General features: G+C 42.2%; 1 protein-coding gene across 4 annotated transcripts in view; it reads right to left on the reverse strand.

Moving 5' to 3' along the window:
• Window positions 1–24,519, reverse strand: part of vwa8 (von Willebrand factor A domain containing 8) — a 367,132-nt gene that overhangs the window by 26,227 nt on the left and 316,386 nt on the right. For all 4 annotated transcript variants that reach the window (XM_087993166.1, XM_087993165.1, XM_087993168.1 and 1 more), the window contains 3 exons: window positions 21,741–21,866; window positions 16,621–16,779; window positions 4,598–4,696 (listed from right to left, as the gene is read on the reverse strand). In XM_087993166.1, coding sequence (XP_087849292.1) covers window positions 4,598–4,696; window positions 16,621–16,779; window positions 21,741–21,866 — 384 coding nt within the window. The remainder of the gene's footprint in view (window positions 1–4,597; window positions 4,697–16,620; window positions 16,780–21,740; window positions 21,867–24,519) is intronic.

The following is a 24,519-nucleotide window of genomic DNA, read 5'->3' on the forward strand; positions in this document are numbered from 1 at the left end:
GTCTCTATCACTTCTACCACTAACCAATTAACTATGTTTTCAAGAACCTTAGAATCCTCACAGTGCAGAAAGAGGCCATTCGTACAGTCAAGTTTGAACTGACCCTCTGAATAGCATCCCACCCAGATCCAACCACCTCCTTATCCACACTTACGATGGCCAATCCAACTAGCTTGCAGATCCCTCAACACTATGGACAATTGAGCATGGCCATTCCACATGTTTGGATGAGGAAAGAAACCAGAGCACCTGGCAGGCCCAGGAAGAAGGTGCAAACTCCACACACACAGTCACCCGAGGTTAGAATTGAACCCAGGTCCCTGGCACTGTGATGCAGCAGTGCTAACCATTGAGCCACTGTGGCAAGTTTACAATTAGACTTGAAATGTTAACTGTTTCTCTCTCCACAGATGTCGCCAAACTTGCTGAGTTTCTCCAGCATTCTCTATGTTTGTTTCAAATTTTCAGCTTCCGTAATATTTTGCTGATTTAAGAGGTGATTATTGATTGTTAAACACCTTCATAACTCACCTAATTAATATTCAGCCTCCTATCTTACCAAGTTTACAGAGGAGCTGGTCTTTTTGTAAATATCCACTGAGTAGCGAGTTATTCCGGGTTTGGTGCATGGTTATGTGGGATTGAAACTGGATGTGAAAGTCAGAGGGGACGGGTTAGTAATTAATGTGGCACATCGGTAAGATAGGAAGCGAAAATTCACTAGGCCTTGCGCTGGAAACCTTGGAAAAAGAATTTCATAATACTCCACCATTACTGCAGCTTCTCTGATCTTAGAAACATTATGGTCTTCTGGGTGGGACCTTACTCCCAAAGAAATAATTTTTTAAAATATTGTTTCATTACCTCCCTAAGGTTTTCAAAGTCTAGCTCAAACTTATTGATCTAAACTGCCTATCAAATAGTTATTTGTTTTTCTCCAACAAATTCCATAATTTTGCCTGGCAACCTCTGGCACTGACTCAAGAATTATGAACAACAGCTTTCACTATATCATAGTCACTAGTCTGCATAAGTAAATGGAATGAATACACTGCCAAAACCTTCGCTGCAAATTCATTCACACAACATTTAGCAATTGAAGTTTCATGGTCATTTTCTCAAGTGACATAGTTCAGCTTCTTCTCACTGAATTTAGGCGTCAAGTAAAAGTTTTTTTTGGAAGTAAAATGCAGTATCCTGAAGTTTTACTGATATCTTGTGTTCACCTACTCCTAGCCTTACTCTGTCGAATTCAAATTTTCCTCCTTTTGAAATTCAAGACTTTTCCTTTAGCTTCCATTGTGGAATTTCAAGTTTAAATATTCTTTAAATTTCTTTCTTTCTCCAGTTGAAGAGACTTATTCAAGTTGTTTCATTTCAAATTGAATTCTTGCTACATCAGCCTGAGCGCGATCAGGATCAGCATTTTCCTCCTCAAGCTCGACAAGCCCAAGGCCCTCTAACAGAAAACAAAATTCACATCTCCCTCTTACAATCACTGAATCACACTTAAGTGGTCATGATTTGGAGATGCTGGTGTTGGACTGGGGTGTATAAAGTTACAAAGCACACAACACCAGGTTATAGTCTAACAGGTTTAATTGGAAGCACACTAGCTTTCGGAGCATCGCTCCGTCATCAGGTGTTTGTCCACAACCACCTGATGAAGGAGCGTCGCTCCAAAAGCTAGTGCTTCCAAATAAACCTGTTGGACTATAACCTGGTGTTGTGTGATTTTTTAACTATTAAGTGGGAGATGTTTAAACTTTGTTCCCTACGTTACGTGTCACCCACAAAATGGAACTTTCTTTCATCCATTTGGACTAAGTGGTGGCCTAGTGGCATTATCACTGGATCATTAATCTAGAGACCTGGGTAATGTTCTAGGTACCTGGCTCAAATCCTGCCATTCCAGATGGTGCAATTTGAATTCAATTTTTTTAAAAACCTGGAATTAACAGTCTAATGGCTACCGCGAAGCCATTACCGATTGTTGGAAAAACTCATCTGGTTCACTAACGAGGGAATAAAATCTGCTGTCCTTCCCTGGTCTGGCCTGCATGTGACATTAGACCCACAACAGCATGACTGACTCTTATCTGCCCTCTGAGCAATTAGGGATGCACAATAAATGCTGGCCCTGCCAGAAATGCCCATCATGAATAGAAAAAAGCATCTACTCTGTCAAGTCCTCTCAGTATCTTATGTCTCAATAACATCACCTCTCATTCTTCTAAACTCCAGTGGATATAAAGGTAAAAACAATAACTGCAGATGCTGGAAACCAGATTCTGGATCAGTGGTGCTGGAAGAGCACAGCAATTCAGGCAGCATCCAATGAGCAGCGAATTTTATTCCTGATGAAGGGCTTTTGCCCGAAACGTCGATTTTGCTGCTCGTTGGATGCTGCCTGAATCTTCCAGCACCACTGATCCAGAATCCAGTGGATATAAGCCCAGCCTATCCGATCTCTCCCATCCCAGGAATCAGTCGAGTAAACCTCTTCTGAACTACTTCAAATCTATCTCATTTCTCAAGTAAGAAGATCAACAAGTGTACAAACAGAGAATGACCTCAAAGGCAAGTTGCCCTTACTGCAAGGGAAATGGAAAATAAAAGCAGGAATTTTTGTTTTATTATCTGATGGCAAATGAGCTAACAAGACTAGAATTTACCGCCCATCCCGAATTGCCCTTGAAGTGAGCGGCTTTCTAGGACATTTCAGAGGGCAGTTCCTAAACAAAAACGTTGCTTAGAGTTTAGAGTCACATGTAGGCCAGCCTGGATGAATATGGCAGATTTCTTTTATTAAAGGACGTGGGTGAACCAGAAGGTGAAAGTGCAGCAAAACATCCCGACAACAGTGGTATAGAGTAGTAATCCAGAGACCCTGGCTCATGCTCTGCAAGTATGGGTTCAAATCTCACCATGGGATCTGGTGGAATTTAAGAAGTTAGTGGCAGTGATGGTAACCATGAAAGTATTGTTTAATGATTAAAAAACCTTCTGGTTCACCCATGTCCTTTAACAAAAGAAATCTGCCATATTCATCCAGGCTGGCCTACATGTGACTCTAAATTCTAAGCAACATTTCTGCCCTCTGAAATGTCCTAGAAAGCCGCTCACTTCAAGAGCAATTAGGGATGGGCGGTAAATGCTGGTCTTGTTAGCTCATTTAACATTAGACAATAAAACAAAAGTTCCTGCTTTTATTTTCCATTTCCCTTGCAGTAAGGGCAATTTGCCTTTGAGGAAACTAACCATAGGTCATTCATGGACTTGGACATCCAGACCCCTCCGTACCTCAGAGTTTATATCCTCTCTCCACTGAAATAAACTGCTGCCAATATGTAGTCATGCTAACTTTTCAATGAAGATAGCAAATATTTAACCTTGTTTATTTAAACACAGGTAAGTTCCAGTATACCCATTTTACAGCCTCTTAATTTGAATCCCAGACCAACTCTGGACTTGTTGCTATCCTCTAATTATGACAATTTGGCAACACCAAGAATGTTCGGAAAGAAATTGAAATTTCCCAATGACTGATGGAAAGAATCACATGTCAAGATTCATGTTTTAAGACTTTACCAAACAAACTTAAATCAAAATAGCTCAAGCATTTCTTTACAGACAACTATTATGCCAAACAAAAGGAAATGGTACTTCTCATTAACTCAGTAATACAAATATTATAAATAGTACAAAATATTTTACAACCCATTTGGATGTTATACCATGCTCCCAGCTGACATAACATTTGATAGATTCAGTTCTAAAGTCCACCTGGCTTTTTAGTAGGCTCCCTTCTCACTGCCAAATTAGAAAAAGTCTTTTAGTGACCTTCAAATGTCATTCAACTCAATCTTCTCAATATCACCTAATTGACTTTCAGTAGTAAGGCTTGTGATACCTTGGTCCTTGGCTCTCTACAAGACCCCGTTCTTCTCACAGAAAACAAATTCTCATTAGTACTCTGCCATATAGCTAACACAAAATAGTCTATTTCTCTATTTTTCAAGCGGCATCTGGTTCTGTCAATCCATTTGGGTCCACTTTTGAGTGTTCCTATCCAGAAAGACCAGCTGTTTATAGTTTGTGCGTGGTGTGAAAACCATCATTTGATTTTCTACTTATTTCATTCTGGCCTCTTTCTCCATGAGAACCAGATTACATGGGCCTGTCTCCTGACAGATATTAACAGTTCCTCTAATCAGGACTTGCTATTTTGCTTTAAATGGAAAGAAACATTTCTTGCATTTGTAGCACTCAACAGCAAACAGGTTCTGGGGACTGAAGGCCACCCCAACTTCTATTCCTGATAAGGCATGCCCTCCTTCTTTGCTATCAGAGATGGGAGCAGTACCTTGGCACACAGAGAAACAGGAGCAGGGCATTCTGCTCAAGACACTTATACTATATCATTAATTTATGCCTGCTCTGTATCTTAACTCTGCAGTCCCTAAACTCATTAGCTCCACAGCCTTCTGAACGCTTCCTTTATTTCAATGAGCTGCTTTTTGTGTTAGCGAGCAATGCAGTGAATCACATCAACAGAGGCCACCAGCAGTGACAAGCAAGGAACAAAACCAATTACCTTCATAATCTGAAGCCTCTCCTTGTTGTTTCTTGGAAGTTTGTCGCTCCTGACTAGCTCAATGTTGAATCCATCTCCTGAGTGACCAACAATGTCATACTAAAGAGACAAAACAAACAGAAAATTAGATGCAGTAAATGTTGAATAAGCCTCCAGAATATGTTGATATTGAGTATTCATCAGCAACACCAGCATTACGTTTTTTTTTATTCATTCGTGGGATATAGATATCACTGGCTGGGCCAGTACTTATTGCCTATCACTAGATGACCTTGCAAAGGTGATAAGCTGCTTGCTTGAACCACGGCTATCCATGTGCTATAGGTAGACCCACTTGCTATTCAGGAGTGAATTCTACAATGTTGTCCTAGCGACACTGAAGGAATGGTGAGGTATTTCCAGGTTTGGATGATAAGTGGCCTAGACGGGAACCTCCTGGTGTCTGTGATCCTATATATCTGCTGTTCTTGTTCTTCTAGATGGGCAGCTCCGGTTGTGGGCTTGTAAACTACTATTGAAAGACCTTTAGTGAATTTTTTCAGTGCATCTTGTAGATAGTATACACTATTGCTGAGGGTCAGTGGTGCTGCATAATGGCTCAGTAGTTAGAGTTGCTGCCTCACAGTGCTAAGGACCTGGATTCAATTTCCAGCCTTGGGTGACTACCTCTGTGGAGTTTGCACGTTCCCCAAGTTTTTGTGTGGGTTTTCATTGGGCGCTCTGGTTTCTTCCCACAGTCTGAAGACGCGTAGTTTACGTGGATCGACCATGCTAAATTGTCCGTAGTGTTTAGCAATGTGCAGCCTTAGTGCCTTAGCAGGAGGGTTTGTTCTCAGACCTCTCGTCACCATGCTGGGTAACATCATCAGTGAGCCTCTGGTGAAGAGCTGGTGTTTTGTCCTGCTTTCTATTTATGTGTTTTGGTTACTTAAGGTGAGTGATATCATTTCCGGTTCTATTACTCAGAGGTTGGTAAATGGGGTCCAAATCGATGTGTTTATTGATGGAGTTCCGGTTTGAATGACAGGCCTTTAGGAATTCCCGTGCATGTCTCTGTTTAGCCTGTCCTCAGATGGACGTGTTGTTCCAGTCAAAATGATGTCTTATTTGTCTGTGTGTAAGGATACTAGTGATAGTGGGTCATGTCTTTTGGTGGCTAGTTGGTGTTCGTGTATCCTGGTGGCTAGTTTCCTTCCTGTCTATCTGATGTAGCGTTTGTTACAGTGACTTTCGTTTTTCTGGTTGTTGTACAAGGTCCTTTAGGTTCATCAGCTGCTGTTTCAGTGTGTTGGTAGGTTTGTGGGCTACCATGATGCCAAGGGATCGGAGTAGCCTGTTTGTCATTTCCGAGATGTCCTTGATGCATGGTAATGTGGCAAGAGTTTCTGGATCCGTTGTGTTTGCTTGTTTGGGTTTGTTTAGGAATCGGTAGACTGTGTTTATTGGGTACCCATTCTTCTTGAATACACTGTATAAGTATTCAAAAAACACAGCCCACTGATTCCTAAACAAAAAACTCAAACAAGCAGACATAACGGGCCAGGAAAATCTAGTCACATTACCATACATGAATGACATCTCTGAAATGACTACCAAACTACTCCAACCCCTTGGCAACAACCTATACCAACAACCAGCAAAACAAATGTCATTTACAACTATGCAAGACTGTAACAAACACTAGTATCCTTACACACAGGCAAAGGAGGACACCACTTCGGCTGGAACTACGCATCCATCCTAGGACAGGCTAAACAGAGAAACGCACAGGAATTCCGAAAGGCCCAGCATTCAAACCATCAATAAACACATCGATTTGGACCCCATTTACCAACCTCTGAGAAAATAACCAGAAATGATATCACCCATCTTAAGTAACCAAGACACATAAATAGAAAGTGGGACATAACACCAGCTTCACTGGAAGCTCGCTGATGATGTTACTCAGCATGGTGACAAAACATCTCTAAACAAACCTTCCAGCTCAGTGAGCAAACTTACAATGTGAACCTCAACCTGAGCTACAAATCTTCTCAAAATCTAGTTCATTAGCTTTGGTAAAGGTGTGGTTACAGGGAAAGGGTAGTGGGCTGGTTCCATGTGGGATGCTCTTTGGAGGGTTAGATTAGATTAGATCAGATTCCCTACAGCGTGGAAACAGGCCCTTCGGCCCAACAAATCCACACCGACCCTCCGAAGAGTAACCCAGTCAGACCCATTTCCCTCTGACCAATGCAGCTAACACTATGGGCAAGTTAGCATGGCCAATTCACTGGACCTGCACATCTTTGGACTGTGGGAGGAAACTGGAGCACCTGGAGAAAACCCAAGCAGACACGGGGAGAATGTGCAAACTCCAAACAGACAGTCACTCAAGGCTGGAATTGAACCTGGGATCCTGGTGCTGTGAGGTATCAGCGCTAACCACTGAGCCACCGTACTGCCCCAAAAACTATTTCCCTGACCGGAATTTAAACCTGGGCCGTGGCGATGAGAGCGCTAAATCTTAAGCACTAGACCAATAGGGAGACAGGTTGGTGCAGACTCAGTGGGCTGAATGGCGTTTTGCCACACTGTAGGGATTCTATGTATATGTGGTGGTAAGAGTGAATGCTTGTGGATGTTGTGCCAATCAAGTGGGCTACTTTGCTCTGCATGATGTCAAGTATCCTGAGTGTTGTCAGAGCTACACTGATCCAGTCAAGCAAGGAATATTCTATTGCACTCCTGACTTGTGCCTTGTAGGTGGGGGGCAGGCTTTGGAGAGTCAGGTGGTGAGCTATTCACTGCAGTATTGCTGGCTTCTGACTTGCTCTTTAGCCACAGTATTCATATGGCAGTTTAGTTTCTGGTCAACGTTAATCCCCAAAATGTGGATTGTGGGGGATTCAGTAATGGTAATACCATTGAACGTCAACTGGCGATAGTTAGCTCATCTCTTATTGGAGATGGTCATTGTCTAGCATTTGTGTGGCACGATGGTAACTTGCCACTTTTCAGCCCAAGCCTGGATATCGTCCAGGTCTTGCTGTGGTTAGGTTTGGACTACTTCAGTACAGGCTGAACTTCCTGAGTCTGGTACTCTCTGGTCTGCCAGCTGCAGAAACTTCCTGGTTTTCCCTGTCTTGGCTCTATCTCAATCTTTATTCATATTACTTTTTGTTATACTTTGTCAAGTTTAGGCACCCTATAACCTGTTTTTGGTGTTCAAATGGAAAATCTTTCACTTGTCAGACTTGTGATTGATACAAGTCAAGGTAAAATTAGATTAGATTAGATTAGATTACCTACAGTGTGGAAACAGGCCCTTCAGCCCAACAAGTCCACACCGACCCTCCGAAGAGAAACCCACCCCCCTATATTTACCCCTGACTAATCCATCTAACACTACTGGCAATTTATCATGGCCTATTCACCTAACTATGGGAGGAAACCCACGCAGACACAGGGAGAATGTGCAAACTCCACACAGAATTGAACCTGGGTCACTGTGAGGCAGCAGTGTTAACCACTGAGCCACCATTCAAGTGTTTGTGTTCTGAATGTACTTGAGCTGCAGTGGGGCGGCAGATTCTCTGACCCTGAGACAACCGTATCAGGGAAGTACAACCTGCATAAATAAACTTCAGAAGTCAAGACTATGTTGCTAATCTGCTCTGATTTTAACTCCCAGTAGCAATTCTGTCTCCACTCAAGAGGTGTCAACATTTGCTGACAATACAACAATGCAGGGGTTGCAGAAATAGGAAGGCCTCATGGTTCATAGACACAAACTTTTAAAGGTGGCAAGAGAGTTAGGAATGTTGTTTAAAACAAACATACAGGCTTTGTAATCAGAGACAGGACAAACACAAGGAAGTTATGACATAAACTTTGACAAAAGTGTAATTAGTTGTACCTCAGCTCGTGAACTGTGTTGTATTCTGGGCACCACACTTTAGCACAGATGTTGAAGAACTGGAAATGACTGGAGTGTTCCAAAGAACAAGGTTTATGGATAGATTGAAGGATTTAAACTTGACCCCTTTTTGCTGGCAGTGGAATTAGTAATTAGAGGGCAATAATTTGCAACAGAACCAGAGGGAGTGATGGAGAATGTTTTTAAGTGGGGGGAATTGTTTTGATCTGAAACGTACTTCCTGAAAGAGTGTAGAAGCTGATTTAATATAACCTTTCTATAAGACCATAAGAAATGGGAACAGGATCAGGCCATTCAGCCCCTGGCCATGTAATTGGATCATGCCCAATCAGACATTCCTCACATCCACTTGCCTGTCCTTTCCCCATAACCTTTGATCCTCCGACTGATCAAGAACCTATCTATAGCAAAAAAGATATTGCTCGAGAAACTCAGCTGATCTGGCAGCATCTGTAGAGAGAAAGCAGAGTCATCATTTTAGGTCCAGTGACCATTCCTCAGAACTGAAGAATATACCTGTTTCAAACTTAAATATACACAACGACTCTGCCCCCCCAGCCCCCTTAGCCTTTTATGGCAAGGAATTCCAAAGACATTTAACCCTCGAGAAGACATTCCTCCTCATCTCAGTCCTGAATTGACACTTCTTTCCACTGACACTATGCCCTCTGGTCATAGACTATCCCATGAGGGGCAACATCCTCTCAGCATTTACTTTGTCAAGCCCCTTAAGAACCATTTATGTTACAATGAGATCATCTCCCATTCTCGAAACTCCAGTGAGTACAGTCCCAATCTGTCTAGAAAATCCTCAAAATCAGGGATCATCCTTGTGAACCTTCCCCAAACTACCTCCAATGAAATAACATTTTTCCCTGAATAAGGATAGCATAACTGCTCACAGTAATCCAGATGTGGTCTTAGCAGTACCTTGAACAGTTGGATTAAGACATCCCTATTCCTATACTCCAAACCCCTTGAAATAAAGACCAATATTCCATTCGCCTTCCTGATTATCCACTGTGCTTTGTGCTAACTTTCTCAGTTTCTGAAGTTTCCCTACATTTAAATAAAATGCTATCCTTTTGATCTCCCTTCCAAAATGAACTTCATATTTTTCCATTTGCCAACTTTGTACCCACTTACTTAACCTATCTGTATATCCCTGTAAGCTGTTTGCAACCCTCTCGTAACTTGCCTTTCCACCTATTTTGAGTTGGCTACAAGTCTGGCCACAGTACATTCGCTTCCTTTCTCCAAGTCATTAATATATATTGCAAACAGTTACAGTCCCAGGACTGATCCCTGCAGAACCCTATTGGTTGCATGTTGCCAACCTGATAAAGAACCTCTTATCTATTTTCTGCCTATTAGCCAATTCTCTATCCATTCCAATGTACTACTGCCAATACCATGGGCTCTTACCTACCATGGAAAGTTGGGCATATATTTCTCAGAATCATTGCGCACAGAAGGTGGCCGATCTGCTCATTGTGCTTATGCCAGCTCTTTGAACGAGCAATCCCATTTGCCCCGGTGCCCCTACTCTGTCTTCAAATTTATCTAATTCAGTTTTTTTAAGGAATTTGCAATTCCCAACCAATAATTTGTGCTGTTGGGACTCCCAATTCCTGGACTAGAATTATTTAAAAGGTCAATGGCCTTAAATTCTCTTTTTCTTCCTCATATTGTGTGTGTGTGTATATGTGTTTGTGTGTGTGTGTGTGTGGAAAAAGAAAACCTTAGGAATGCAAAGGTGACATTGAGAATGTATGCTGCTCAATGCCAGCTCACAGTCCCAGTGCGGAGGCTGAGGAACACTAACCAGAAGCTTCCACAACAGAATAGTGATCACTGGCTTGTTCTTGTGCACATCAGATTATTCAGTCCAGCACAGCGCTCCCTTCCAATCCCCTTGACTCTACTTAAAACAATGGGCTAGCTGACTGCAAAAGGAAGACAAAGAACAAAGAGAACAAAGAACATTATAGCACAGGAACAGGCCTTAGGCCCTCTAAGTCTGCGCCGATCCATATCCTCTGTCTAAATCTGCTGCTTATTTTGGAAGGATCTGTATATCCCTCTGCTCCCTGCCCATTGATGAATCTGTCTAGATACATCTTAAATGACAGTATCGTGCCTGCCTCTACCACCTCCGCTGGCAAAGCATTCCAGGCACCCACCACTCTTTGTGTGAAGAACTTTCCATGCATATCTCCCCTAAACTGTTCCCCTCTCACTATGAACTCATGACCCCTAGTAATCTCTGGGCAAAAAGCATCTTGCTATCCACCCTGTCTATACCTCTCATGATTTTGTAGATCTCAATCAGGTCCCCCTTCAACCTCCTTCTTTCCAATGAAAATAATCCTAATTACTCAACTTCTCCTCATAGCTAGCACCCTCTATACCAGGCAACATCCTAGTGAGGAGAAAGTGAGGTCTGCATTCCTGAAGAAGGTCTTATGCCCGAAACATCGATTCTCCTGTTCCCTGGATGCTGCCTGACCTGCTGCGCTGTTCCAGCAACACATTTTCAGCTCTGATTCCTGAAGAAGGGCTTATGCCCGAAACGTCGATTCTCCTGTTCCCTGGATGCTGCCTAACCTGCTGCGCTTTTCCAGCAACACATTTTCAACATCCTGATGAACCTCCTCTGCACTGTATCCAAAGAATCCACATCCTTTTGGTAATGTGGCGAACAGAACGGTACGCAGTATTCCAAATGTGGCTGAACCAAAGTTTTATACACCTGTAACATGACCGGCCAACTCTTTTACGCAATAACCTGTCCGATAATGGAAAGCATGCCATGTGCCTTCTTGATCACTCTACTGACCTGCGTTGTCACGTTCAGGGAACAATGGACCTGAACACCCAGATCTCTCTGTACATCAATTTTCCCCAGGACCTTTCCGTTTACTGTATAGTTCGCTGTGGAATTGCATCTTCCAAAGTGTATTTGTCCGGATTGAACTCCATCTGCCATTTCTCTGCCCAACTCTCCAATCTATCAATATTTTGCTGCATTCTCGGACAGTCCCCTTCACTATCTGCTACTCCACCAATCTTAGTGTCATCTGCAAAAACCCACCTAGTTCACTAATGTCCTTTAGGGAAAGACACCTGCTGTCTGTACTCGGTTTGGCCTACAGTAACTCTCTGACCCAATGCAACATGTTTGACTCTTAACTGCCCTCTGAAATTACCTGTAGCCATTCAGTTGTATTAAAGAAAAATTACCACTATCTTCTTGAGGGCACTTAGAGATCGAAAGTATACTGCATACTGGTCTTGTCAATGACTACTATATCCTAAAAATAAAGTAAAGGAAATCTTTATCCTCTGCTCCCAAACTGTAATTCTTTCAATATGCCTTCACTTGCACAGTAATTATACATCAGGGAGCTCCAGTATAAACAGTAAACTATTATTATATAGCTTTCATTTTGAGGTCTCAGAGGATAAATCATTTATCATCTGCACACTTGTTGAGGAAAAACATCAAAACGTGCCAATAAAATATACAGCTCAGCCTGGGTGGGGTCACTGAACACAAACTTCACTCTGCAGTCTGTTCACAATAGACCAGATTCATTTGAAGGTGGGCTTGCTCAGATTTATCCAATATAGTTGTTCCAGCCACATTAGTTACAAATGATTGTTAATTCTATTTAAGCAGCTTAATGTTGACATAGAACTGTAAACGGTTGCAGTCATGAAATTGTCCATTTATCCCAATCCCCTGCGTACTTGCAGGAGAACAGGATGTGACTGGCAGTTCATCAACACCTAATCTACTGTGTACTGGTTTGAGTCCTGATGAACTACCCAGTCACATCCTTCTCTCTTTAAGACTTTGTAGAAGCTAACAAAAACAATGACAGTTCCGATGAAGGGTCACTGGAGCCGAAACATCTACTCGGCTTTCTTTTCCTCGATGTTGCCAAACCTGCTAAGTTTCTCCAGCAATTTCTGCTTCTGTTTAAGAATAATGACAGATTGGGTGCCTACAAAAAATGCCACACTTTCTTTTGTTTAGAAGTAAATTTGTCAGGTTTTGATTCAATGTATCATCCATCTCACTTGCCATTTCTTCTAAGATCCTAGGAGGAAATCCATCAGGATCAGGGCACCCGTCAGCCCACTGCTCCAATACCACTTGAGTACCACATTTCTGGTAATTGTGATTTTCCTGAGTTCCTCCCTCTCTTCCATTTCCTGATTTATTGCTTCTTCTAGTGTGTCATTTGTACCCTCAATATTGAGTCAATTAACTGTGGCGTTGGAAAATGCACAGCAGGTGAGGAGCAAGAGAGTTGACGTTTTGGGCAAAACCCTCCTCACTATATCCTTAACAATGAAAACTGATGAAGATACCTGTTAAATTCATCTGCCACTTCCTTATTTTCCATGATTAATTCTCCAGTCTCATTTTCAATAGGACCCAACATTCAAACAGTTAACTCTTTTCTTTAAGTATTTCTAGAAACTCTTACTATTTGTTTTCATACTTCAGGGTATCTTTCCCTCACACCTAACTTGAATTTTTTCAGTCCATTACTTTTTGTTATTCTTTGCTGTTATTTATATTGTGTCCAAACCTCTGACTTGCCACCTGTCTTTGCAAAATTATTAAACTTTTCTTGTCTGTTTGATACTGTCTTTAACATTTTTATTTCTCAGTAGAATACATCGAGTGTTAGATTTCTGAAATATCTTTTAAATGTCTGCTACCGCCTGTCTATTGACCTAACTATAACCGCGCCTAAGTATTGCCATTTCACTTTAAACAGTTCAGCTTTCATGCCCTCATAACTGCCTTTATTTTTAAATTTTAAAAGGTTGTCTTAGACTCATTCTTCTTTCTCTCAAACTGAACACAAAATTCAATAAATCTCTGGGTGGGTGTGTGCATGTGCATGTGTCTGTGTATGGCAGCTTGGCCTAAACTACTGGTCAAGTAGGTTTGGAGACTAAGAGGCTGCAAGTTGAAGAAGTTAATTACTTACTCTTTTAAAAATTTGCTTTGGCTGAGAACTTCCCTTTAAATCGGGTCTTCACTTACTGCCAGTTCTTTAATGGAATCTATTGGAGTGCAAACCAGGCACAGCCCTTTCTTTGTGAAAGCTTTCACTGTTGAGGCTGTAAGCTGCAAATAGCTCTGTTCTATTTCTCTCCAATACAGTGAGTGCACACGAACACATGGTGCATTTTATTGCATCCCAGTCTCTAGCCAGACTGCAAAAGGACCACTTCTGCCTTCATCTCTTTGCAAAGCAAAAGACAAAAAAGAGATGATAGTTCTGTGGATTCCTTCATTTCTGCCCAGTGACAACATCTAACACACCTAAATCAAGCTGAGTGGAAGCAGAATGATTGAAATAAATCCCTGGAGCCAAAATGTGCAGAATTTCTCTCTCCTTGCAGCTCTGCCATATCTATTTAATTAATCTTTACCCATTGTGTGAATGAAACTATAGCTCTGATGACAACTGAGCTGGAGGTCACTATAGGTATTGATTAATGCTCCAAGTGAGAAGGGGAATAAGATGACCTGTTTGGTTTGTAAGTGGGGATAAGCTAACTTGCTGTCTGTATCTAGACTGCTGCGATTCCTGCGCTGTTCAGCTGGGACCTCAACAGCTGGGATTGCATGTTGGAAACTAGTCTAAGCGTGTACAATTCATTTCTCACCCAGTAGGGCTGAGGAAAACTGGAATTCACACTTTGTGGAATTGTTAAACCAGGCTTTGTAGATGATGAGGGAACTGTAAAGCTTGTGTTCTCATATCAAAGTACAAATGTGGCTGAGACTGGCTTCTGCCACTGAATCTTATGTAGAAGCGAGTACTTGGCTAGTTGTGTTCCTTTCCATCCCCATACAGATTTGTTTCCTTATCTACATGGTCAATTGCCTTCCAAAACCTCCAAACAGAACCTGATTTCAGCACTCTTTCAGGTAGTGCATTCAATACCATCACTGTCATCTCTGTAAAGATATATCTCATTTCCTCTTTTGTTCTTTTGCCTCTTAGTTTAATTCCAATTATTGACCCAGTTGTCAGGATAAATTGTTTCTTCCTATTTGCTATATCAAAATGTCTCCAGCAACTCTCCTTGACCTTCTGTACTCCAGCGAGAACAATGCCAACCTCTTCAGCCTCTCCTCATAACTGAAGACCCTCATTCCTGACATCCTTCCAAAAGTATGGTACTCAGTTGAGTCCACAATCTCCAGTTAAGGCTGAACCTGTGATCTATGAGGATTTAATATGATATTCTTGTTTTTGTATTTGAAGCTCAGTATCCTGTGCACCTTCTTAACTGCTTTTGAAACCTGCCCTGCCAACAGAGATTACTGAATAAAGAAATGCACATTACACTAAATAAAAGGAAGGAAAACATTTTTAAATTTGTTTAGGAGGTTGTGCAATTCAAGTCTTTTTAAATTTAATTTTTTTATTATTTCAATTCGCATTTGTCAGTCATCACTGGCATACAGCTGCAGAGGACATCAGGTTCAATCTGTTGTACAAACCCGCCTGAACGTGTGCATTCAAGACCTCAGGGAAACATCTGACAGCATTTTACAACCCTTGAGGCTGAGATCTGAAGGCACTTGGCAAGCAAAACTTAACTTTTGACATGTATTCATTGCTGCCTCAGAGACAAAGGTGACAGCTAGTTTGTGCATAGTAAGCTCCCAAAAACAGCAATGATGTGGAAAATCAATGAGTCTGTTTTGCTGGTGTAGGTTGAGGGATAAGCACAGCCAAGCAAACAAAAGCAGCAAGTGCCAAACATCTCATCTGAAAACTGAACATCAGCCATACCACTGTAAAAGAGTGAGATATGAAACAGAGTCCTGAGCACTTTTCCAACTATTGACAACATTGTGTCATTTCAGCTTATCACTTGCTCCAATTTGAGCTTTACCCGTCCGCAATTACTCTTGGAAGGAGTACAGACTATACTGAACTTTGGGCCTTAGCTGCCATTCAATTAGACCATGGCTCAAACGTATCTTGACTTCATTTTCTGCCTTGTCCCCATATTCTTTAACGCCTTTGGACAATAAAAATTGGTCACTCTTAGTTTAGAATTTGAATTGACTTTGTCTAAACAGATTTTCTTCCTGGGAGATGTGAGGTGTCCAAACTACCACTTCACATTGTATAAAGACAGGCTCTCTGGTACCACCCCTGAACTCCTCGCTCTAATTTTAATAGCACCTCTTATTCTTTCCCACCAAGTCAGCAACATTAATCATCTTGAAGTCCAGAACAGGATCTCCCTTTCATCTTCTCTACTTGAGGGAGTACAAGCCAAACTCGAGGCAATTCATTCTCATAGATTTTTAAAATTCATTCACAGGACGTGAGTGTCACTGGCTGGGCCAGCATTTACTGCTTAATCCTCATTAATCTTGAGAAGCCAGTGGTGAGCTACCTTTCTGGGCCTGAAGGTGGTAGACAGGCTTTGGGGAATCAGATGGGGAGTTACCCACTGCAAGAGTCTTATACTTGTTCTTGTAGCCACAGTATTTATTGTACATCAGTCTTGTTCAGTTTCTGATCATGGTAAACACCAGTGGGGGTATGAATATTATTAAGATTATAATCATAATTATAATTTAAATTTTAATATCTGATGCAGTTTTATGCAAGTTTGAAATGCTATGTCCAGATTACTAAAAACAGGCCAGGAAAAAAGCCATGTTTATTAAGTATGAGGAGTTTTGATGGAGAGCACATATTTCACTGACAGGAGGGCTAGTAACCAGAGGGCACACAGAAATAAAAAAAATAAACTATTAGGAGGGGAGCATTTTTCTTACACAGTTTATTATTTCAGTCTCATAATATGGAAGGAAGGTGCAGTGCGTTCCAAAGGGTAACTGGGTAAATATTTCAAAGCATTCGTAAGGCTATGGAGAAAGAGCAAGGGGAAGGGGGACTATCTGATGGATCTTTCATCAGACGTGACAGGCAGTAAGGCCTGAATTGTCTCCTCTGTGCTGCTTGATTTCAAAGTTCCCCTGCTTACGTGAGCTTTCCAAAACACAAAGTTGGCTGCTGGTGCTAAGCAGCCTTAAATATACCTTAAACTTATGCTCGTAATTCTCAAAGGCTTCTAAAACCATACAGACAGCCTCCATGGAGCGCTCCAGCCTGCCGTCCAGTCCGTTGAAGCGGTACATACTCCCAGAGACATCCACCAAAAGCCGGAGACGCTTGGGCTTTTGCTGGGGACTGCCGAGCTGAAAAGGCGAGTAAAATGTACTCAATCAGAATGGAATCCAAATAATTCACACAACAAAGGAAGCTTCCTGTATAACTGAAGAGACAAGCAAGCAAATAAATGCATTTACAGAACTGACCACCAACCCCTCCTCCTTAGGACCCCTCTACAATCTGTCGACAGGTGACCTAAAGTTCATGAAAAGGCTTGATTGATACTGATTAGTTTGGAATGTAGCAGGGTTCCAAACAATAGTTGCACTTCCTCTTGTTGGGGTAAAAGCACATAGATTTCATCAGTTCCACCCAAAAGTATTTAAAACAAAAACTAAATCAAATTACAACTTGGAGGTCTGAAGCATTTAGAAAAGAAATCTGTATCATTCCCTTGAGGTAAAACATCAAAAGAAACTCTCTATATTGTAGGCTGCTGTTTAAAGCAGGCAATGTCCTGGTGAATCTTAATGAATCTCCTTTGCACACTCTCGGAGGCGATCACACACTTTCTATAGTGGGGCAACCAGAGTGCACGCAGTACTCCAGCTGTGGCCTAACCAACGTTAAATGCAGCTCCATCACTACCTCCTTGCTCTTGTATTCAATGCCTTGACTAATAAAGGCAAGTATCCTATTTGTCTCCTTAACCACTTTATCCACCTATCCTGCTGCCTTCAAGGATTTCTGGGCATGCACATCAAGGTCCCCCTAATCTTCTGTACTTCCCAGGATCCTATCATTCAATGTGAACAGCCTAGTCTTGTTAGTCCTCTCAGAATGCATTATCTCACGCTCTTCAGGATTAAATTCCATTAACCACTGTTCAGCCCAACTATATCAGCCTGTAGTTTAAGACTTTCCTGCTCACTACTTCCCACACCACTACATTTTGTGTTACCTGTGAACGTACTACTAGATTCATGTCCCGATCATTAATGCACAATACAAGCAACAATGGACTCATACCAAATTTATCGTGCATCACTGGACACGGGCTTCCAGTGATAAAAACAATCTTTCACCATCATCTTTTGCATCCTGGCGTTAAGACAATTTTGGGTCCAATTTGCTAAACCACCCTGGATCCCGATGGCTCTTAGCCTCTTAACCAGTCTGCCTTGGGGGACCTTGTCACTGATCAAGTGAAAGAATCAGTGTTACTGTGCACCTTCCAAATTCACAACCACTTCCATCTTGAAGGATAAGGGAACACCACCATCTGCAAGATCCCCTCCAAGCCACTCATTGTCCTGACTTGGAAATATACTACTGTTCCTTCATTGTCACTGGGTCAAAGTACTGGAATTCCCTCCCTAAGGGCACTGTTGATCTACAATGGACTGCTGCAGTTTAAGAAGGGAGCTCACCACACCTTCTCAAGAGCAAAGAGGCATGGGCAATAGATGCTGCCAGAGAGAGTGCGTGAGCCAGAGTGATGTGTGTAAGCCAGAAAGCGTGAGAGTCAGAGAGAATGCATAAGCCAGACTGTGTGTCAGACATTGCAAATGTGTGAACCAGTGCACGTGTGTCAGCCAGTGAGTCTAACTCTAGCTTTTATGTCACTATGACAGAATTCTCATGCTGCTAAAATTGGACCTACAAGCTTATGAGAAATGGATTTATTACTATAAGCACTAGGGAGCTGCCTTACAGAATCTGGGTTCCTGAAATTGAATACAAGATTGGTAGCATAACCCTTTACAGTTATCTCTTTCATTATGAGGCTATGTTCGGCATGGACTGATTGGGCCCAATGGACTGCTACCGTGCTGTGTGACTCTACCTTCTCCCCAGAGTGAGGTCTTTAACCTCATTCTCATTTTATCAAGTCTCAGAAAGTTGGCTGAAGAGAAGCTTTCTGGTTTGACTTCCAGGTCCTCTGCATATTCCCTTCAATGTGCTGATTCTCACAGTGGAGAAAGTGAGGTCTGCAGATGCTGGAGATCAGAGCTGAAAATGTATTGCTGGAACAGCGCAGCAGGTAAGGCAGCATCCAGGGAACAGGAGAATCGACGTTTCGGGCATAAGCCCTTCTTATTCCTGAAGAAGGGCTTATGCTGTTCCAGCAACACATTTTCAGCTCTGATTCTCACAGTGCCCTGGCCAAGCTTGTCAGACAGCTGCAGATTTTTTCTTCCTCCCTGTGGGAATGCCCTAGGCCTTCCCTTTTGGGCTGCTTAGTAACAGAGGTCCCTACTGTTTAAAACATGCTAATTTTATCTGACATGTCAGTGGCAATAGGACAAAATCCTTTAGACCCAGAACTTCAAAGTCAAAATCTTACAAAAGAAGTGAAACTGCTCTGTCAATTCAGCTTGACACTGGATGGGTCAGCTTCATGAGGGAAGGCAGCTAGGATTCTGAAAGGTCTCACATTAGAGTGAACATTATGTCTGACAAACTTAAGACATAAAATAATAGACTTGTAGGGGGAAAAAACCACTTGTTGCATGACTCCATAGGCAATAAATGCAACTAATAATACAATGAAACTAAATAAAATGACATTACATGAATGATAATACCATAAAATATTAAAGAATATGGATTGTTCTGTTATAACATGTGTTTTGTTAGCGCAAATTCTGTATAATTTGATTGACGGATTTGGGACATTGTTTCTTAAGCACAAACATTTAAAATGTGTGTTGGCTGTAGCGCGATTACATTGTCAACTCTTCAAGCGCTGTTTCTAAAGCAGGATCCTCCAATACAAAGGTTGGACAAGAACTTTAAAATGGTTAACTAAGAGGCAGTCCATTTTTTAATTATCGGCTGAGAGTATAGTAAAAGATGTTTTGTTCAATAAGCCAGTTAGCCAAATGTTTCATTAATTCTTGAGCCTCTTTAACCTGAAACAAATACCAATGAATTAAATGGCCTTGTTTGAGTTACTTGTCAAGTTTAGAGATTTCTGCAACAGGTTTCAGGACATCCTGAACTGAAACTCTTCTATATGTGGTATTCCCAGTTGAACTGGCAAATCTTGCTGAGGCCAGAACAACACCTTGTGATTGTCAGTGGGAATCGAACTGCTTCACGACTACTGCTTAATGGACAATCACTGGCCCCAAGTCTTGCTAGAAATGGCAACGCATGGGATGACTAGCTAGTTAGACCCTTTTCCCGAACCGTTCAGCTTGTAAACCATTTCCTTCTTCATTAAGCAAAAAACAGGGAAACAGAAGGAAATCAGGTGAAGTAGAGTGAAGAATTAGTCAAAAGAGATCAGGAGAGAAAGGAAGATATCCTTCCTGCTAATAGTCCACTTCCCTCTCGAATGCCTCGATTGAATCTGCCTCCACCACATAACGGACAAGACCAGCAGACGTACAGGAACACCATCACTGCATGTTAACTTCCAAGACACACACTATCCCAACCTGGAAATATATTATCATTCTTTCAGTGTCACTGGGTCAAAATCCTGGAACAGCATTGTGCGTGCACTCTTCTCAAGGGTAATTAGGGCTCAGCCAGTGACGTCCACATTCCATCAATGAATTAAAAAACAAGACATTCTCAGGCAATGCATTCTAGACCTTACCCTAATCATTGCTTGAAGAAATTTCTCATTATGGCATGTTTTGCCAAATTACCATAAATCTTAAATGCCTTAAACCCAGGGAGACAGTGGTGTAGTGTTAATGTCACTGGACTAGTAATTCAGATCACAGGCTAAAGTTTTGGGAATATTGGTCTAAATCCTACCATGGCAGACAGTGAAATCTGGATTCACAGAATAATAGAATCCCTACAGTGTGTAAACAGGCCATTTGGCCCAACATGTCCACTCTGAAGAGCAACCCACACAGACCCATTCCCCTACCCTATTGTCCTATATGCATGACCAATTCAGCTAACCTGAACATCTTTGGATTGTGGGAGGTAACCAGAGCACCCAGAGGAGAACATGCAAACTCCACACAGACAGTCACTCAACACTGGAATCAAACCCGGGTCCCTGGCACTGTGAAGTAGCAGTGCTAACCACTGAGCCACCGTGCCGATTTCAATAAATACCTGTGAGAGCTGGCCTAATGGCAACCATGCAATTGTTCTCAATTGTTGCAAAAATCCATTCTGGTTCACTAATTTTTTTTTAGGGAAGAAAATCAGCTGTCCTTAGCTGGTCTGGCCTGCATATAACTCCAGACCTATGGCAATGTGGTTAACTCTCAACTACCCTCTGAGCAATTGGGATGGGCAATAACCAGCGACTCCCACATCCGATGAACAAATTAGAAAAGAACATGACTAGGATGCTAGCTGGTTTGGACAGTACGAGTTGTAAGGAGGTTAAGAAGAACTCGGGTTGTTTTTTCTGGATTTAGTTTCCTTTCTAGATCAGAGCAGTTGAATGGCCTTTGAAACATGATAACAATTCTGTGATTAGCACTGCAGCAATAATCACCTCATTAGTTAGGTTCTAACACAAATGATAACAAGTTTAATGAAGGACTAATCATAATCCAACCAGCCCTTAAAAATAACTGGGATGCTAAAGGTGGGATGCTGTTTTTGTGGACTGTCATAAATGAAACAACAGGCTTTGGAGAATTGCAATTCATAAGGTATCGCTTCTTCGCCTCAACACACTTATCGATTTGCACATAATGGCATGTGTGGCTATTTCCCTGGCAAGATTTGGCCTAAAATGATTTGCAGACATTTATCAAATTGGCCAAACATTTAAACATGCACAAAATATCATGGAGGGGAGAGGAACGAGAGGAGTGAAGTTTCCTCCATTCTATTGCTTAATGACATGAGTAAGTGGTGTTTTCTCTGATGTTATATTTCACACCCAGGGAGGGATGTATTATTAAGTGGTGCAGTAGCTCAATAGTACAACATACAGTGTAGGAAGGCTATCATTATACAAATGAGGCAAGACTGTACATCTTCACACCAAACCACAGGAAATGGCAGCAGATACTTAACCATATTAATCAAACTGTTTCCCTTTTCTCCTCAGACTCACCTCGGGTTCCAACTCCCCTCTACGTTTATAAATCGCCTTCTCTCCTGTCAAGCCATCGATTATTTTGGTGTCATCGAGTTCTCCAATTGACTGGTGCCGCAGCCATTGCCTCTCTTTGCCCTTAGCCTGTTAAAGACATGAAGAGTGAAGGTCATTTGGTGAAACTCTGTTCAGCTACACAGCCACACATTTTGTTTGAATTGGGACCATTTTACAAAGTGTATGTTTTAATTTATTCAGGAGAAAGTAACAACAGAATACACTAACGGAAATTGTCTAAACAAGTCCCAAAATACATTTTCACCTGTTGCGATGTTTGCAGTATCCAAGAACAATCAGGACGAGTAATTAGCCTAACCTCGGTTGTTGGTAAAATTCTAGAATCCATCATTAAGGATGAGGTTTCTAAATTCTTGGAAGAGCAGGGTCGGATTAGAACAAGTCAACATGGATTTAGTAAGGGGAGGTTGTGCCTGACAAACAGGACGGACAGCATGGAAACTGGCCACTTAGTCCATCAGATCCATGCTGGTATTTATGCTCTAGTGGGCGGCACGGTGGCCCAGTGGTTAGCACTGCTGCCTCACAGCGCCTGTAGACCCGGGTTCAATTCCCGACTCAGGCGACTGACTGTGTGGAGTTTGCACATTCTCCCCGTGTCTGCGTGGGTTTCCTCCGGGTGCTCCGGTTTCCTCCCACAGTCCAAAGATGTGCGGGTCAGGTGAATTGGCCATGCTAAATTGCCCGTAGTGTTAGGTTAAAGGGGTAAAGGTAGGGGTATGGGTGGGTTGCGCTTCGGCGGGTCGGTGTGGACTTGTTGGGCCGAAGGGCCTGTTTCCACACTGTAAGTAATCTAATCTAATCTCTAAGCAAGACTTGATCCTCCAACCTTAAGACCATAAGACAGAGGAGTGGAAGTAAGGCCATTCGGCCCATCGAGTCCACTCCGCCATTCAATCATGGCTGATGCTGATGGGCATTTCAACTCCACTTACCCGCATTCTCCCCTTAGCCCTTAACTCCTTGTGACATCAAGAATTTATCAATCTCTGCCTTGAAGACATTTAACGTCCCGGCCTCCACTGCACTCTGCGGCAATGAATTCCACAGGCCCACCACTCTCTGGCTGAAGAAATGTCTCCGCATTTCTGTTCTGAATTTACTCCCTCTAATTCTAAGGCTGTGTCCACGGGTCCTAGTCTCCTCACCTAACGGAAACAATTTCCTAGTGTGCACCCTTTCCAAGCCATGTATTATCTTGTAAGTTTCTATTAGATCTCCCCTTAATCTTCTAAACTCCAATGAATACAATCCCAGGATCCTCAGCCGTTCCTTGTATGTTCGACCTATCATTCCAGGGATCATCCGTGTGAATCTCCGCTGGACATGCTCCAGTGCCAGTATGTCCTTCCTGAGGTGTGGGGACCAACACTGGACACAGTACTCCAAATGGGGCCTAACCAGAGCTTTATAAAGTCTCAGTAGCACAACGGTGCTTTTATATTCCAACCCTCTTGAGATAATTGACAACATTGCATTTGCTTTCTTAATCACGGATTCAACCTGCATGTTTACCTTTAGAGAATTCTCAACTAGCACTCCCAGATCCCTCTGTACTTTGGCTTTATGAATTTTCTCACCGTTTCGAAAGTAGTCCATGCTTCTATTCTTTTTTCCAAAGTGCAAGACCTCGCATTTGCTCACATTGAATTCCATCAACCATTTCCTGGACCACTCTCCCAAACTGTCTAGATTCTTCTGCAGCCTCCCCACTTCCTCAGTACTACCTGCCTGTCCACCTAACTTCATATCATCGGCAAACTTTGCTAGAATGCCCCCAGTCCCTTCATCCAGATCATTAATATATAACGTGAACAGCTGCGGCCCCAACACTGAACCCTGCGGGACCCTGCTTGTCACCAGCTGCCATTCTGAAAAAGAACCTTTTATCCCAACTCTCTGCCTTCTGTCAGACAGCCAATCCTCAATCCATACCAGTAGCTCACCTCGAACACCATGGGCCCTCACCTTACTCAGCAGCCTCCCGTGTGGCACCTTATCAAAGGCCTTTTGGAAGTCTAGGTAGACCACATCCACTGGGTTTCCCTGGTCTAACCTACTTTGTCACCTCTTCAAAGAATTCCAACAGGTTTGTCAGGCACAACCTCCCCTTACTAAATCCATGTTGACTTGTTCTAATCCGACCCTGCTCTTCCAAGAATTTAGAAACCTCATCCTTAATGATGGATTCTAGAATTTTACCAACAACCGAGGTTAGGCTAATTGGCCTATAATTTTCCATCTTTTGTCTTGATCCTTTCTTGAACAAGGGGGTTACAACAGTGATCTTCCAATCATCCGGGACTTTCCCTGACTCCAGTGACTTTTGAAAGATCTCAACCAACGCCTCCGCTATTTCCTCAGCCACCTACCTCAGAACTCTAGGATGTAGCCCATCGGGGCCAGGAGATTTATCAAAACTTCATCTTTATCAAACTTTATCAAACCTTACTTCATTTCACCCGATCGGCATATCCTTCTACTCCCTGTTTTCTGACATGTACTTATCTAGGTTCACCTTAAATACATCTACACTATCTACTTTTCACATAGTGTCAGCCAAACTGAAAATGAACAGAGATACAGCGAGTAAGGGTTATTGTTATATTTGTTCATGGAAAATGAGCTTGTCTGGCTCGGTCAGCACTTACTTGACTTGAGATACTCACATCCTGTGAAAAAAAGCTAAATTTAAAAAAAAACAATTTATATCAGCTTC

This window comes from Chiloscyllium plagiosum, unplaced genomic scaffold (genome assembly GCF_037043375.1).
Source record: "Chiloscyllium plagiosum isolate Xiang-an unplaced genomic scaffold, Cpla_swu_hap1 HiC_scaffold_12, whole genome shotgun sequence".
Classification (NCBI taxonomy): Eukaryota; Metazoa; Chordata; class Chondrichthyes; order Orectolobiformes; family Hemiscylliidae; genus Chiloscyllium; species Chiloscyllium plagiosum.